The 15,209-nt window shown below is 35.9% G+C and overlaps 1 protein-coding gene across 1 annotated transcript; it reads left to right on the top strand.

The window, feature by feature from the left end:
* Window positions 1–8,441: 8,441 nt before the first annotated feature.
* On the top strand, window positions 8,442–14,152 carry LOC127096311 (uncharacterized). Its single transcript, XM_051034897.1, has 2 exons — window positions 8,442–8,597; window positions 12,902–14,152. The coding sequence occupies exons 1-2, from the start codon at window positions 8,442–8,444 to the stop codon at window positions 14,150–14,152; spliced, it is 1,407 nt and encodes a 468-aa protein (XP_050890854.1).
* Window positions 14,153–15,209: the final 1,057 nt, after the last annotated feature.

The following is a 15,209-nucleotide window of genomic DNA, read 5'->3' as shown; positions in this document are numbered from 1 at the left end:
GCACTCGACTCTACATCTAGGGTCCATAGTGGTTTCAGGTCGAAGGGTGGTATACGCCATTATCACCCTGAGAATAACTTATGACACTTTGCATAACATTCTATATAGTATTCTCATAGCGGGTCAATCCAGTATAAATATTACTCTTAATATTCATACCTATGTTTAAGACTTGATAACTCCTTATCCATGATCCATGAGATGTGATCATCAGTCTATATACATAATAGTCTTAATGCTATAATGTTATCCCACTTCACAATAAAGCTCGACTACAGATACTTTAAGAATAGTGTCCTTATGTTTAATGTGATCTCATGATCAAGTCATACTTGATACATTAAACGAACTAGCTATTCTAGGGACTTTATTAAACAAACATAATAAAGAAAAAGTATTTTATTATTAATAAATAATCCGATACAAGTACCAAAAATATTGGCCTCTAGGGCTTACACCAACAATTATAACTTTAAGATTATTTTAAAATAGAATGCTCAACTTTTAAAATACACCAAATCACAATATTATTTTGAATATGTGTTCATCCTCAACCTCTAGTAAGATATCATGAGTTGGTTGATTGTCAACTATTAAAGAGAGTGAGATCTATCATAAAAAGGATATTTTATTATTGATGTTTGTGAATTCTTGAGTTGTAGGTTAATATTAATACTGCATGGTGTTATTGGGCATTTATAATCCAACAGGAGCAAAAGAAATGGATTCTTTTCCATAAATGACTTCGGTAGAACTGAGTAAAGGTTGATGTGGAATGAAGTTAGGTGTTTCTATTTCATAAGTTAAGTAAAGATCTTAGATAAGGAACAATAGGATCTAGGAAAAATCATTGCAAAAAGGATACTTGGAGCGAATCTTGGGTCTGAGTAAGAGTATAATCAAGATTGAATGAAGGTCTTTGAGATTTTTGTAGTGATATATTTATGAGGGCCACCTAAATACGGGGACATATGTCCTTCGTGGGGCACCCACCCTATGAGACGTCGCCCATGACATATATTTTAGGTGGCATAGAGGCTCACCCTAAGGGGAAACATGGATAATACCGTTTATCCAATCCATAAATGATGTACAAAGTCCTATCCATGACTCCCTAAGAAATATACATTAATAACTTCCCCATAGTCAAGGAAGTGTGATTACCTTTTCTTGGGGGTCGTTAAAGCTACAAAGCTTCTCACTACACATGAGTTTTCTCTTTAATCATTGTAAACACCATCAAACCGGGAATATCATCGCCATGATCAAGCCATAACCCATAAAAAATACCAAGACCTCGGGACACCCCTACCAGCATAGGGGTGCCACATATTCTATAATTTTTGACAAGTATAGTTGCACCCACTGTTGGGCCTCAATAAAACTAACCTAGGTCACACCTTTCATTACCAACAACACTTTGATACTCATTGAAACCTCCACTCCTATGTTAGAACAAGATTTGATTCTGCATCTATACCTTGAGTTTTGATGATAACAATGTTGTATTTATGTGAGAACAATTTTGGCACCCTAATGGTTTATTATTGTGTAGCTTTAACAAACAATTTTGATTCTGATCATATGATGTGTAACATCATCAGTTTTTGAACTTTATGCTCTAAATTTGCTTCTACGTTGCAATTAGGAGTTCTAAAAGATGTCAATATTGGTGTTGCAATGTTCTTTCTACTTCTGCATTATATCACCCATCAGAGGCTTCCGAGGAGACACTATGTTGTTACTACAATGTTCTCTCAGTTGTCTTGCTTCTGGACGTGACTCTGATCAACAAGCTTATGAAGAATGACAAGCTTATGAAGTTGTGTTATATAGCTGAAGATTCTGAAGATCTCAAGACAGACGATTGATGTTATCAAGGTTCTGACTGAGGTTTTTGAAGACTATGAAGATTCTGAAGACACTGAAGAACTCAAGCCAGACTACTGACATTGTCAAGGTTCTGACTCAAGGTTCAGAAGTTTCTGAATCCATCTCTCTATTTCTTCACTTCATGCTTCAATCACCTTTTATCAGAAGCCAATGAATATAAATATAAGATCAAATGGGAATGTGATCAAATACTACATAGTACAAATCGAACAACCTTTCCACTACCTGATTTCATGGGCAAGGATTGTATTATTCATCACACATGTCACTGATTTTATGGGCTAAAGGATGTACATGGTATCATTCCTTTCTCATCCAATAGTGGACATCCGCTCAAGGACCTTTCCCCATTTTCCCTCCAACTGTCTGTAAGACCCCAATTTTGACCCTAAGATCCCTCATGCAATTTCATCATAAGCATTAGCATTGAGATCATACCTTGGCATCCTCCTTACCCCTCTTTCATTGGGTTTGTTTTGGGAGAGATCACCAAGCACTATGTGATTGTATCATACTTGTATATCATCATTTTACTAACCAAAATACAAAAATATGTCTTTGCATTTGCCTAACTCCTTTGTAGGTAGGGCATGATCTCCATTGATCTATCAAGTTCATATCTAGGGTTTGAGACCCTCATGACAAAGAGCACAACCATAAATTGATCCAAGAATGGTTATGAGCATCATATATGAGTTCTATTGATTCCTACATGTTATATTGATCAAGTTTTCTTCAAGATTTTGAGGGTGATTTGCCTTGGAAACCCTAGTTTGACTAGGTATCTTGAGTAACTTCTCCAACAAGCTACCTCACCAATTGATCAAATTTCTCAAAGGACACTTAAAAATTCATCATTTTATGCATATATGATCTACCATGAGCCAAGAAAGTCAAAATAATTAAAGGTTAACAAGTTGGTTGATGGTGGTTGGCCAGATGAATTCATCTAATCAAAAGTGGGTCTCCCTAGACCCTATCTCCTACAATTTTTACCATATGAAAATTATTACAAGAGAAATGTTACTCTAAATGACATTCCAAACAACTTTCATGTTGAGACCTAGAGCTAGTTTTGCTTGTAAAATCATTTTCTATGTTGAAACATTATAGGTCATTTTGTCTAAACCCTAATTTGAAAGTCAACTTCCCAAGGCCATAACTTGCTCATTTTTTATGAGATGAAAGATTTCCAAGTTGCACAATCAAATTCAAGATGTATAATTCAACTTTTATGTTTGGAGTGAGAGCTAATTCAACTTTTATGAGCATGTGATATGAGGTTACATTATAGGTCATTTTTGACCTATACCATTGAACAAGTGATTTTTCTCAACTTCAAAAATGCATAACTATATCATTCTAAACCCAAATGACATGAAAATGGTGACCATTTTGACGGTATTTGAAAGAGCTACAACTTTGATGAAAACACTTTTCTCATTTGAAGCTCACATAAAAAGTTAAGTAAAGTGGAATATTGAGATATATGGCTTGACACTTAGAAAAAATTTCAACATGTTGAAATTTCCAAACTTCCATCTCAAACTTTTCCATGTTCCAAGCTCCAAATGAAAATGTTTTGAACATCAAACTTGTTCCCCTTGATCCAAGCTTTCCAAAGAACCCAAGTTCATGCATTTTGGATGAGGTTTGCTAGGTCTGCGCATGGCTTTAACAGGGTTGCATCATTGGAAAGAATCAATTACACAAATTTCAGTTCACAATGCCTTGCCATTCAAGCTTGATTCAGACCTCAATTAGAATCATTTTGGACCTTATTCCATTGCATCATGGGCCTGTACATGCCCATGCGCTCGTGCCATCCACATTGCTAATTTTGGACAGATTTTGAAATGTGCAAATATCATTCCATTTGGCTATAAATAGAAGGCTTCTGAGCTCATTTGAACAAAACTTTGTGTGCCAGCTTTGCCCCCCATTGAAACCCTCTCATTCTAAAGGAAAACCTGAGAAATTTCAATTTGAAATTTGAGTTTGAATCTCAATTGTTGGAGATTCAAGAACTCCAGGATCAAAGCCTTGCAACCTCTCTAATCACTTCCTTCCAGCTTCTCAAGTGTGATCAGATCATGTTTGGAGCAAGCAACATCAAGAACTGCATAAGATTGAAGGTAATTTTCAGAAAACTTCATCTCATCGATTGTCACTCAATTCTACTTAATTCTCTTGGATCTTTGGTTGTCCGAAGTCCTACCAATGTAGGCAAGAAGATTGAGTTGCTTAGAGGTCAAATCGAAGCAACTCAGTTGACACACCTCAAAATTCAACTCCTCATATCTTTCTATATACGTGGAGTTAGTTAAAATTGAGGTCAGATTCGTGCTCTACGCCATTTTTTCTTTCAGATCATGTCCTGCTTTTTTATTTTGGTGATGATTGAAGGTGGACCAGTCCGGTGAGGTCCACCGGAGAAGAAGACCGGAGCTACAACTCCGACCGTGTGTTGGCACGTCTCCAACCATAGGATCCTTTTCAAATATTTTAATCTCACGCGTTGGTTCTGATTACCACCCCTACAATGCATTGACTAGTGTCCATTGTGGAACGCGCTGAGGACCACTTGATCTGCCACCTCAATTAATGAGGGAGATCAAGTGGTCCACGTTTTTTTGTTATTTTCTGATTTTCTTTTATTCCTTTTATTTTCATCAATTCATATTAATTTTAATATTGATCCAAAAAATATGAGAGTTTCACCAAAAAATTTCAATAATTTCCTCTTTTATATTCTAAATTAAAATTATTTTTTGGATCATTATTAATATTTTTCATGATTTAATTGATTTTGTGATATTTTTTAATTGTTTAAAAATACTTTTTAGTCTTTAAAAATTCTGAAATTTTTTCTCCAAGGTCCTTTGACCATGTTTGACCTATGATAAATTTCATGGCCATTTCTTTGGTGTTTTGATGAGGTTTTAGGAATTTGACAAACAATACTTAATTTAAATGTATTATTTTAGTCTTTTTAATCTGAATAAACGCCAATTAATTGTGTTGACCAATTATGATGACTTGTTTGAGTTTGACTCTTGTTGTTGGGCCTTGGTCAAGGTTGATTTGACTTTGTCAAGTTAATATCATTGGATTTAGGGGATTGGTGGAATGTATATTCCATCTCCCAAAATGATTGGATGATATTAATTTGGTTAAAGTCCTCCTTTGACCAATTTGAGTTTTGATCCATCCCCCCCCCCCCCCTTCTTCATCTCATTCCCCTTCTTTATGCATTCATCTCATTTGGCCTATGATATCTCAAAGTCCTAAGGCTAGTTGATTGAAAAATCAACATGAGTATGGATGAGATTAGGCCACCTCTTTTGCATATTCTTTTTGTGTGTGGTATGTTTCATGAGCATAGTCCATTATACTATGTCTCTAACATGCATTAACACCAAAATTCTATTGCGCAACCTCAAATAGTTGTGACTTCTACATAAGTCCAATTACGATTGCTTAACATAGCGCTAAATTTGTGACACAAAAGGCATAACATTCTAGTTAGTGAGATTGTAAGTCTCCCCTATTTCATGGTATTGTGTGGAAACTTGGCCTTTTTTCCTTTCTTTGGAAGATGTCTTGGCTCAAGGATCCATGCTTGTGATAAGTGGGTTGAGTGTTCTCCAAAGAATGACTTAAAAATGAAAAGCAAAAGCAAAACAATACTAACTTCTAACTCATTAACAACTAACTTTTAATTTCAAGCCATTTACTTTAATGTCATTTAATTTTAGCCTTTATTCATTTTCCATTATTCATACCATTCTAATTGTTTATGTTAATGCAATTTTCACTTTGTCCATTTGAACCATATTGTGTGATATATCTTGTTTGTGTATACTTTGCTTGTTTGTGTGGTCTTTGACCATTAATGTACATAATAACAACAAAAGCCCTAAAAAGCTTTTGTGTAGACTGTTGGCTTGATCTTGGACAAATAGACTTAGAATTTAGGCAACATTCCTATGCTAAAGGACTTGGACAATGCCAACTTTTTGTGAAAAACAAGTGCTTGCAATTTGAACTTCATCTCATACATCATTCAAGATCCCTCTGAGTTCATCTGCAACGTGATCATTGTGAAGCTGCTATTTTGAACCTGTGACTTATGGAATTCATCTGTTACATGGGCTAATTTGAAGAAGATCATGGAGTGGCTAAAGCTTGGATGTGGCTATCTTTATTTGATGACTTTGCTCTTCAAGATTGATATAATTGTGCATTTGTGTGTTGCTTAATTCTAAATGTCCAAGGGAATTTGGGGTTTCTATATGGCATTCTTGCCTATTGGATTGCTATCCATCGGTCAGATCTTTTCAACTCTTAACTTCTAATTTTGTGCATAGGATTAGTCTCTTCATCTTCTCTCCATTTCTTTAATTTCAAAATTTCTCCCTCATTTTAAAATTTTCTTTGTTTGAACTTATTTTGTTCTAAACTTTGACCACTTTGCAAAAAGGATAGAAACTTTGGCCTTAAGCCATTGCATTTTCAAACTTCTTTTCTTAAATCAAATTTGTAAATAAACTTAACTATACTTGACTTAAACTTTCAAAAAAAGCCAAAAAGAACTAACTCATTCAAACCATTTTTAGGCCTTTGTGCCTTTCAAACTTATTTTTTGATAAAAGCAATACATCCACTTTGAAATTTGTATCACGAACTACGAGGTTTTGATCCCTTATTTTTATGTTGGTACGTAGGCACAAGTCCGAAGGTCTTGTTAAACACAAAAATATAATTAATTGAATTCTTTTCTCATCCCCCCATTCTATTTGTTTGTAAACATCATTTTTTTACCAAATACATATGCACACAAAAAGGGCTCCCTAGGAGTACCTAGGACACTTTGGGTGCTAACACCTTCCCTCTGTGTAACCAACCCCCTTACCTGTAATATCTGACATTTTATTAGTTTTGATTTGAAAACTTCTTACTTTTGGGTTTTGTTCGTACTTTTTCCCTTTTCCCTTGGAAACAATAAAAGCGCGGTGGCGACTCTTGTTATTTAATGTCTAGCTTATCCATAGCTTGATGATCATGAATTTACCGCTACACTGTTAGATGCTTACACTATATAAGCATGCATTGGAGACTTGAAGAACTCTCGCTCGCGTTTTGCTGCTGAACTACACAAGCTAGTTTTCCTTGTGAAAAGCTCGTCTTTTATATTCAGTGTTCTTTAAGTAATTTTTATTCATTTGTGTAAAATCTGCTTTGGAAGAAGCATCTTGTAACACATAAACTTGTATTCAAACTATTTGTTTGATTCCTTAAGGAGGTTATTCTTGAGAAGACAAAGAAATCTTTTCTTTGTTAATCCTTGAGGAAACTAAGGTTTAGTTGGATCCTTGAGAAGACAAATAAGGGTATTATTTATATTTATTGTAATCTGTTGATTATAGTGGATTAAGTCCTTGTGTATAAGGAAAATCATTCTGACGGGTGGACTGGATTATCTTTGAGTTTCAAGCGAACCAGGATAAAAATCATTGTGTTTTTATCTCTTCACTATTCAACTTGTTAGTAGAGTTTTTGTTTTGGAAAAAGCTTTTGCTTTTAAAAACCTAATTCAACCCCCCCCCCCTTTCTTGTGTTTTTCATACTTTCAATTGGTACCAGAGCCTGGTTCTGATTGTGATAAAAAGTTTTTATCAACACCTTATAGTTTTTCACACCTACAATTTTGATCTATGTGATCTCGTGGTTGATGGCTATGTTCACCCAGTAAATGCTGAAGGAAATATGTTAGCAAGAAGTGTTATTTTCAATCAACAAAAGAAAGACTTCAAAAATCATCATAAGGCCATAACCATCTTGCTCAATTATATCTCTTATACGGAGTATGATAAGATAACAAACAAAGATTATGCCAAGTAAAGGAAACAAAGGCCTTGGCCTTAATCCAGAAATATGAGGCTTTCAAAATGGAATATGATGAAAATGTTGAAACCATGTTCTCAAGGTTTTAGATGCTTATTGTAGGACTTAAGGTTCTGGACGAAGGGTATTTTACAACTGATCATGTCAAGAAAATTATCATAAGTATTTCTAAAAAATGGAGACCTATGGTAACTGCTCTAAAGCTGGCCAAGGATCTTAATAGCATCAGTCTTGAAGAACCTGTTAGTACTTTAAGAAGTCATGAGATTGAGTTAGAAGAAGATGAACCTCTGAGGAGAGGTAAATTTGTAGCTCTTAAATCTAAGCCTGAGAAGACTAAAGCATATCAAGCTGAGGAAGAATCAGAAGGATCTGATGAAGACTCAGAAGATGATGATAAACTATCTCTAATCTCAATAAGAGTCAATAGACTCTAGAAAAATAGTGGTCAAGGGAAATTCAAAGGAGTCAGAAGGACTGTTGGTCGCTTCGAATCCTCTTCTGGTCAAAAGAAGTAAACTTATGGAAAAGAAGTTATCTGTTTCGAGTGCAAGGAGCCAAGTCATTACAAGAATGATTGTCCTAAGCTGAAGAAGGACAGAAGGCCCAAGAAGAACTTCTCCAAAGTCAAGAAGGGGATGATGTCTACCTGGGATGGCTCAGAATCTGAAGAAGAAGATTCTGACGAAGAAAAAGCTAATGTTGCACTGATGGCAACTACTGAGGATACCACAAGCTTTGAGGAACCAGAAGACAAGGTTCTGTCAGAATCCGAATTAGACTCCAATTTTGAAAAGGTATTTTCTAATCTATCTCGTTCTGACATTGAAAGTTGTCTTTCTAAAATGCTAGAAAAGTACCAAAGTCTTCAAAGCAAATACAAGGACCTTAAACTAGTCCAAGTAACTTCTTTTGAAACTCATAAAGGGCTTGAGAATGATATTTCCTCTCTAAACAAAAAAGTATTTTCTTTAGAAAGTAATAACTCTGCTTTGAAAAGTAAATTTTCAAAACTAGAGGAGGAAATAACTTCAGAAGCTTCTAGAAATGATTGCGTCATCAGATATGACAGAGCATTCCAGTACTTTTTGGCTAAAAGCATAGATAGAAGCAAAATGGCTTCCTTGATCTATGGAGTTAGCAGAAATGGCAGGAAAGGTTTGGGCTATACAAAAACTACAAAATCTGACGAAAGTCAGAAGGTTAAACCAAAACCCCTCTATATATATTTCGTGCCTGCTGGCACTGAGTCTGATATTTTTACACAGATACAGAAGCATACTAAGGATAAGAACTATGTTCTGAAACCTAAGTATCATGCACAAATCTCTCATGATTATCCTTCTACTAAAAGACCCAAAGTTGTAAAAAAAACTCTGGGAAAACTAACAAAAGAGAATCCAGAAAGTGGGTACCTAAGGATAAAATCATTTATGTTGCAAACATCCTTAACAACTCAGCTGAAACACCAATCATGGTACCTGGACAGTGGATGCTCGCGACACATGACGGACATAAAGTTTATGTTCTAAGATTTGGAACTTAAGCCCGAAGGCTTTGTTGGTTTCGGAGGAAACCATAAAGGAAAGATAGTTGGCTCAGGAACCATTGGTAACGGTAAACTTCCTTCTATTACTAATTTTTTTTAGTTGACGGTCTAATGCATAATCTATTGTTCGTTAGCCATCTTAGTGACAATGGTTATGATATCATCTTCAATCAAAATTCTTGTAAGGTTGTTAGTCGGAAAGATGGCACAATCATTTTTAATGGAAAGAGGAAAAACAAATTTATAAAATTAGACTTTCTGATCTTGAAGATCAAAATGTAAAATGTCTAATGTCTGTTAACAAAGAGAAATGGGTCTGGCATAGACGTTTGGGTCATGTTAGCGTGAGAAGGATTTTTCAGCTAAATAAGCTTGAATTAGTCAGAGTTCTATCCAAACTGAAGTTCGCTTCAGATGCTCTTTGTGAAGCATGTCAGAAAGGCAAGTTTTCTAAAACATATTTCAAAGCTAAAAATGTTGTTTCTACCTCTAGACCATTATAACTTCTGCATATTGATTTGTTTGGACCAGTGAAAACTGCTTCTATCAATGGAAAGAAGTATGGATTAGTCATTGTTGATGACTAACGTCGTTGGACATGGGTAAGGTTCTTGAAACACAAGAATGAGTCTCACTCTATATTCTCAACCTTCTGCTCACTAGTGCAAACAGAAATGAATTGCAAAATAGTCAAAGTTAGAAGTGATCATGGTGGCGAGTTTGAAAATAAACACTTTTAAAATCTTTTTTATTCAAATGGTATTTCCCACGATTTCTCCTGTCCTAGAACTCCACAGTAAAATGGAGTTGTATAAAGGAAGAATAGGACTTTACAAGAAATGACTCGCACCATGATCCAAGAAACTAATATGGCTAAGCATTTCTGGGCAGAAGCAGTCAACATAGCGTGTTATATTCAGAACATGATTTCTATCCGACCTATTCTGGGTAAGACTTCTTATGAATTGTGGAAGAACAGAAAGCCTAACGTTTCTTACTTTCATCCTTTTGGATGTGAATGCTTTATGTTAAACACTAAAGAGAATCTTGGCAAGTTTGACTCTAAGGCACAAAAGTGTTTACTATTAGGATATTCTAAACACTCTAAAGGCTACAAAATCTTTAATACAGAAACACGAATTATTGAAGAATCAATTCATGTTACATTCAATGATAAGCTTGACCCAGAAAAGTCAAAGTTAGTTGAGAAATTTGCAGATCTGAAGATTAATCTTTCAGAATCTAAAGAAATTGTCTCTAAAGAAAAAAACTAAGAAGGCAAGGCTAAAGAATCTGAAGAAACGACTCAACCAGAAGAAACAACTGATCCAACTCATAAGAAGAAGAGTAGATCAAGAACTTCTCATTTCGAAGAACTGATTCGGGAGATAAGAATACTCCAGTCAGAACTAGGCCTTCATTCAGACCCTCTGAAGAAACCCTTCTAGGTTTCTCTGATAGAACCTACCTCTATTGATGAAGCTCTTCTAGATAATGAATGGATTCTGGCCATGCAAGATGAACTAAATCAATTCACCAGAAACGATGTGTGGGATCTTGTTCAGAAACCAAAAGGCTTCCATGTCATTGGAACCAAATGGGTTTTCAGAAACAAGCTGAATGAGAAAGGTAAAGTTGTCAGAAACAAAGCTCGACTGGTAGCTCAAGGTTATAGTCAGCAAGAAGGTATAAACTATATAGAAACCTTTGCTCCAGTTGCCAGGTTGGAGTCTATTCGTCTTTTAATTTCTTTTGCAGTCAATCATAACATCATACTTTATCAGATGGATGTTAAGAGTGCATTCCTGAATGGTTATATTTCTGAAGAAGTTTATGTGCATCAACCTCCTAGTTTTGAAAGTTCTCAAAATCCTAATTTTGTTTTTAAACTGAAAAAATCTTTGTATGGTCGAAAGCAAGCTCCAAGAGCTTGGTATGATAGACTAAGCAATTTCTTGTTGGAAAATAATTTTATTAGAGGAAAAGTGGACACAACTCTCTTTCGAAAAACCTTTAAATATGACATTCTGGTTGTGAAAATATATGTCGATGATATTATTTTTGGTTCTGCTAATGCGTCGTTGTGCAATGATTTTTCTAAGTCTATGCAGGCAGAATTTGAAATGAGTCTGATGGGAGAACTGAAGTTATTTTTTGGAATTCAAATTAATCAAAGACGATAAGGCATGTATATTCATCAAAGTAAATATACTAAGGAACTTATGAAGAAAATCAACTTAGCAGAATGTAAGTTAGCAAACACTCTGATGCATCCCACATGCATTCTGAAAAAAGAAGAGGTAAGCAGTAAGGTAAATCAAAAGCTTTTCAGAGGTATGATAGGTTCTCTTATGTATCTAACAACTTCTAAACCTGATATCTTGTTGGGTGTATGCTTATGTGCTCGCTTCCAATCAGATCTTAGGAAAACTCACTTAACTATTGTTAAGAGAATCTTTAGGTATCTGAATGGTACTACTAATCTTGGTTTATTTTATAGAAAATCAAATGAGTATAAATTAGTATGCTATTGTGATCCTGACTATGCTGGAGATATAATTGAAAGAAAAAGTACTTTTGGAAGTTTCCAATTTCTGGGAGAAAACTTAATCTCATGGTCCAGCAATGGACAATCAACAATTGCGCTTTCAACAGCTGAAGCTATCATACCTCTGAAAAGTCAACCGTAAGAATATCAGATATTTGAGAGTAACATCCCTATTCTCTATGATAATACTTCTGTTATATGTTTATCTAATAATCCTATCTTGCATTCTAGGGCTAAGCATATTAAAATAAAACATCATTTTTCACGTGACTATGTTCAGAAGGGAATTTTTCACTTAAAATTTGTTGATACATACCATCAATGGGCTGATATCTTTACAAAACCCCTTGCTGAAGATAGATTCACATTCATTCTGGAAAATCTGTTTGTGAAACCTTGTCCAGAATGTAAAGTCTCCAGAACTCTAGATTAGACTCTGAGATTGTTTTCTTTCTGACTCTGAAACTTGAAGCTTTCTGAAGTAAGGAAGTTTTCAAGAATAAAAAAGGGTCTTAGCAATTTTTCTTCATGATTTTGAATAGTTGAAGCATTTAATGGTTGTCTTGTCGTTTGATTACATGGGATTCTTAGTGGAGACAGTTGTCCCACTTTCTGAGCATGCATGATTAAAGTGTGACACATTGGGTTTAACAATTCTTGGAATTAGGTCTAAACCCTTACACTTCACCCCCATGTATGTGCATACCTTTTTGTCATAATTACTAAAATTGCCTATTTAAACTCACATCACTCACATTTTCACACTACACTCACATTTATCCCACACTTTCAAGTTTTTTAACCTCAAATCTCTCTCACTCTCTCAACTGTTCTTCATCTCCCTCTTCATCTTCATCACTCAAATGGCTGAACAACAATCTTCAATGGCTCAACAATATGCAAAGTCTGTTGAACAATAACTTCGTCCTGAAAGCACTGTACTGGAAGGAATTCCTGAACTCACTGTGCTCTGTGAAACAATCGTGAACTTTAAAAATTTGAAGGAAAATGTTTTCGACTTCACAGAAACCCTAAATGTTCAAGGATGGAACAAGTTCTTCGAGAGACTTACAGGTCCAGTCTATCATGTGCTTGTCAAGCAATTATGGGTTCATGCCACTGTGGAAAGAGAAACTATCACTTCCTATGTTATGAATAGGAAAATTGTCATCACAGAAAAGTCGATTGTTGACCTCATTGGGCATGATGTCAAAGAGAAAAGAGTTCATAGTGCAACTATCTCAACTAAGAGGGACGCTGACATCTCCCCAGTAATCTTCAAAGAGGGTACCAACTTTGCTGATGAAAAGGGTTCCAGTACAAAGAATTTAACAAAAAATCTGAGAGTTTGGTTTAAGACTATTATGGGATGTATCAATCATAGACCAAGTACCAATAGTTCTGACTACATCAATACTCGTCAGAATATAATGCTATTCCTTCTAGAGAAAGGAGTTAAGCTGGGTTTTCCATCGCTTTTGTTTAAATTCATTAGGGATTCCATCAGAGAATCCATAACTGGTGGATCCTCCAAAAAATCCAGAAGCAAATTCATCCCAAATGGCAGGCTAATCTCAGACATTCTGCTGGAAAGTAGAGTGGTAGATGACCTTCTGGTCAATGGGCTAACAAAGGAGTTGGTAAAGGATGTTGGGAAAGTGTTTTGGGGTAAGAACTTGAAAAGTATGGGTCTCATCTCAAAGATTAGAAGACCAAATATCATTCTGTCCAAGGATGATATACGTGGTACCAGAAATCCTATAGATAACTATCCCATCTTCACCAAAGTGGATCCCCCACAGGTTCTGATGGCGTATCTTGAAAGTTGTTTCAAGGATGGCCTCGACCCATTGGTGGATCCCTTCAATCTTCCAGAAACTTACCCAGAAGTTCACGGTAAAAGGAAAAAGGAATTCAGAGGAGAAGGATCCTCCAGAGCTCAGAAGAAGAAAAAGGTTGTTATCTTTCAAGATGAAGATGAGGTGCCTTTAAGCGAGCGCCAGAAGGCTATGATCCTGAAAGATACGTCTGGAGTTGTTCAACCCTCAAGAGCTTCTGGTAAGTTTCCTGCTGACTCTTCTGATTCTGTTTCTATTCCATTTGGAATCTTACCTCCAACACCTCCAACACCTCCATCTCAACCTATTATGTCTGAACCACTTCCATTACCTACACCGGAAATAACTCCACACATTTCAACTCCTGTTATTGTTTTACCACCACCACCACCACCACCTGTTATCAATATACCATAACCTACAAAAACCATAGCAACACCTGTCATAGAAACTCCTATAGTTTCTATTCAGACTTTAGAACATTCATTGATACCACCTCCATCATCTTCTCCATAGTTACAAAATACACCCACCTTACTACCATTAATTGTTTCTGCTCCCCAACCAACTAATCCAAATGTCACACCACCTAGAACATCTCCTGCAAGGATTGTTTTTGGTGGAAATGTTTCCGAAGGAAATCTCGAGGGAATGTTCGATTTTGAACCAGAAATCACATCACCAGAATCATCCCATATCATTCTACCCTTACATCCATCCGTTTTTGGTCCTGACTTTGACGAGTCCATAACCAATTTAACCATCAAATATCCCAAAATCCAAACACCATCATCTCCTGCCTTGGTAAGACTCCCATGGAATTTGATTCAGAATCCAATAAGCGTTTGGAGAAAGCAATGACTGTTAGTCATTCTTCTGGAAACCTTGCTGCTAGCGATTCAACACGGGAAGCTTACAGAAGCTGGCTGAATTATGAAGTCTCCAGGATGAAGGACATTGGGTATACCTTTGCTGACAACAAGTTTCATTCTAGGTTTGTGCCCTTGATGGAATTATGGAAGCTAAGGAATTCTCAACTTTTTCATCCTGCCCCAGAAGTGAAGGAGGTTTCTCCAGAACCCATGGTAGTAGAAGAAGAAGAAACTGCTCCAACAGAATATACTTAACACATTGAAGAATATGTTGCTCCAGAGCCTTCTGCTCCTGAACCCGAAGATGCTGCAACAGAAGAAGCTCCAAACTAGATTATGTTCTCTAAATCTTCTGCATCTCAGCCTATTCCGGTTTCTCTTCTGAGAAGCATTGGGCAGATTAAGGCTGATAATGTGAAAGTCAATGAGGGTCTGGATAAGCAAGATCTGATGTTCCAGTTGATTCTGTCAAGACTTCCTCCTCCTCCACCTCCTCCTCATAACCCTTAAAATTTTGTTTTTACTTTAACTGTTTTTGCATTTCTTTTACTTTCATTTCTGTACTCTGCACTGCCAGTTTGGCATGTTTTAATAAAATTATT

This window comes from Lathyrus oleraceus, chromosome 6 (genome assembly GCF_024323335.1).
Source record: "Lathyrus oleraceus cultivar Zhongwan6 chromosome 6, CAAS_Psat_ZW6_1.0, whole genome shotgun sequence".
In the NCBI taxonomy this organism is placed as follows: domain Eukaryota; kingdom Viridiplantae; phylum Streptophyta; class Magnoliopsida; order Fabales; family Fabaceae; genus Lathyrus; species Lathyrus oleraceus.
This window is presented reverse-complemented; position numbering and strand designations above follow the sequence as displayed.

Excerpts from the sequence above, each read along its gene's own strand:
- LOC127096311 (XM_051034897.1), top strand. The coding sequence starts at position 8,442 with ATGTCTACCTGGGATGGCTCAGAATCTGAAGAAGAAGATTCTGACGAA. Across the intron at positions 8,598-12,901 it reads TAGACTCCAATTTTGAAAAG|GAAAATGTTTTCGACTTCAC; the intron begins GTATTTTCTAAT and ends AAAAATTTGAAG.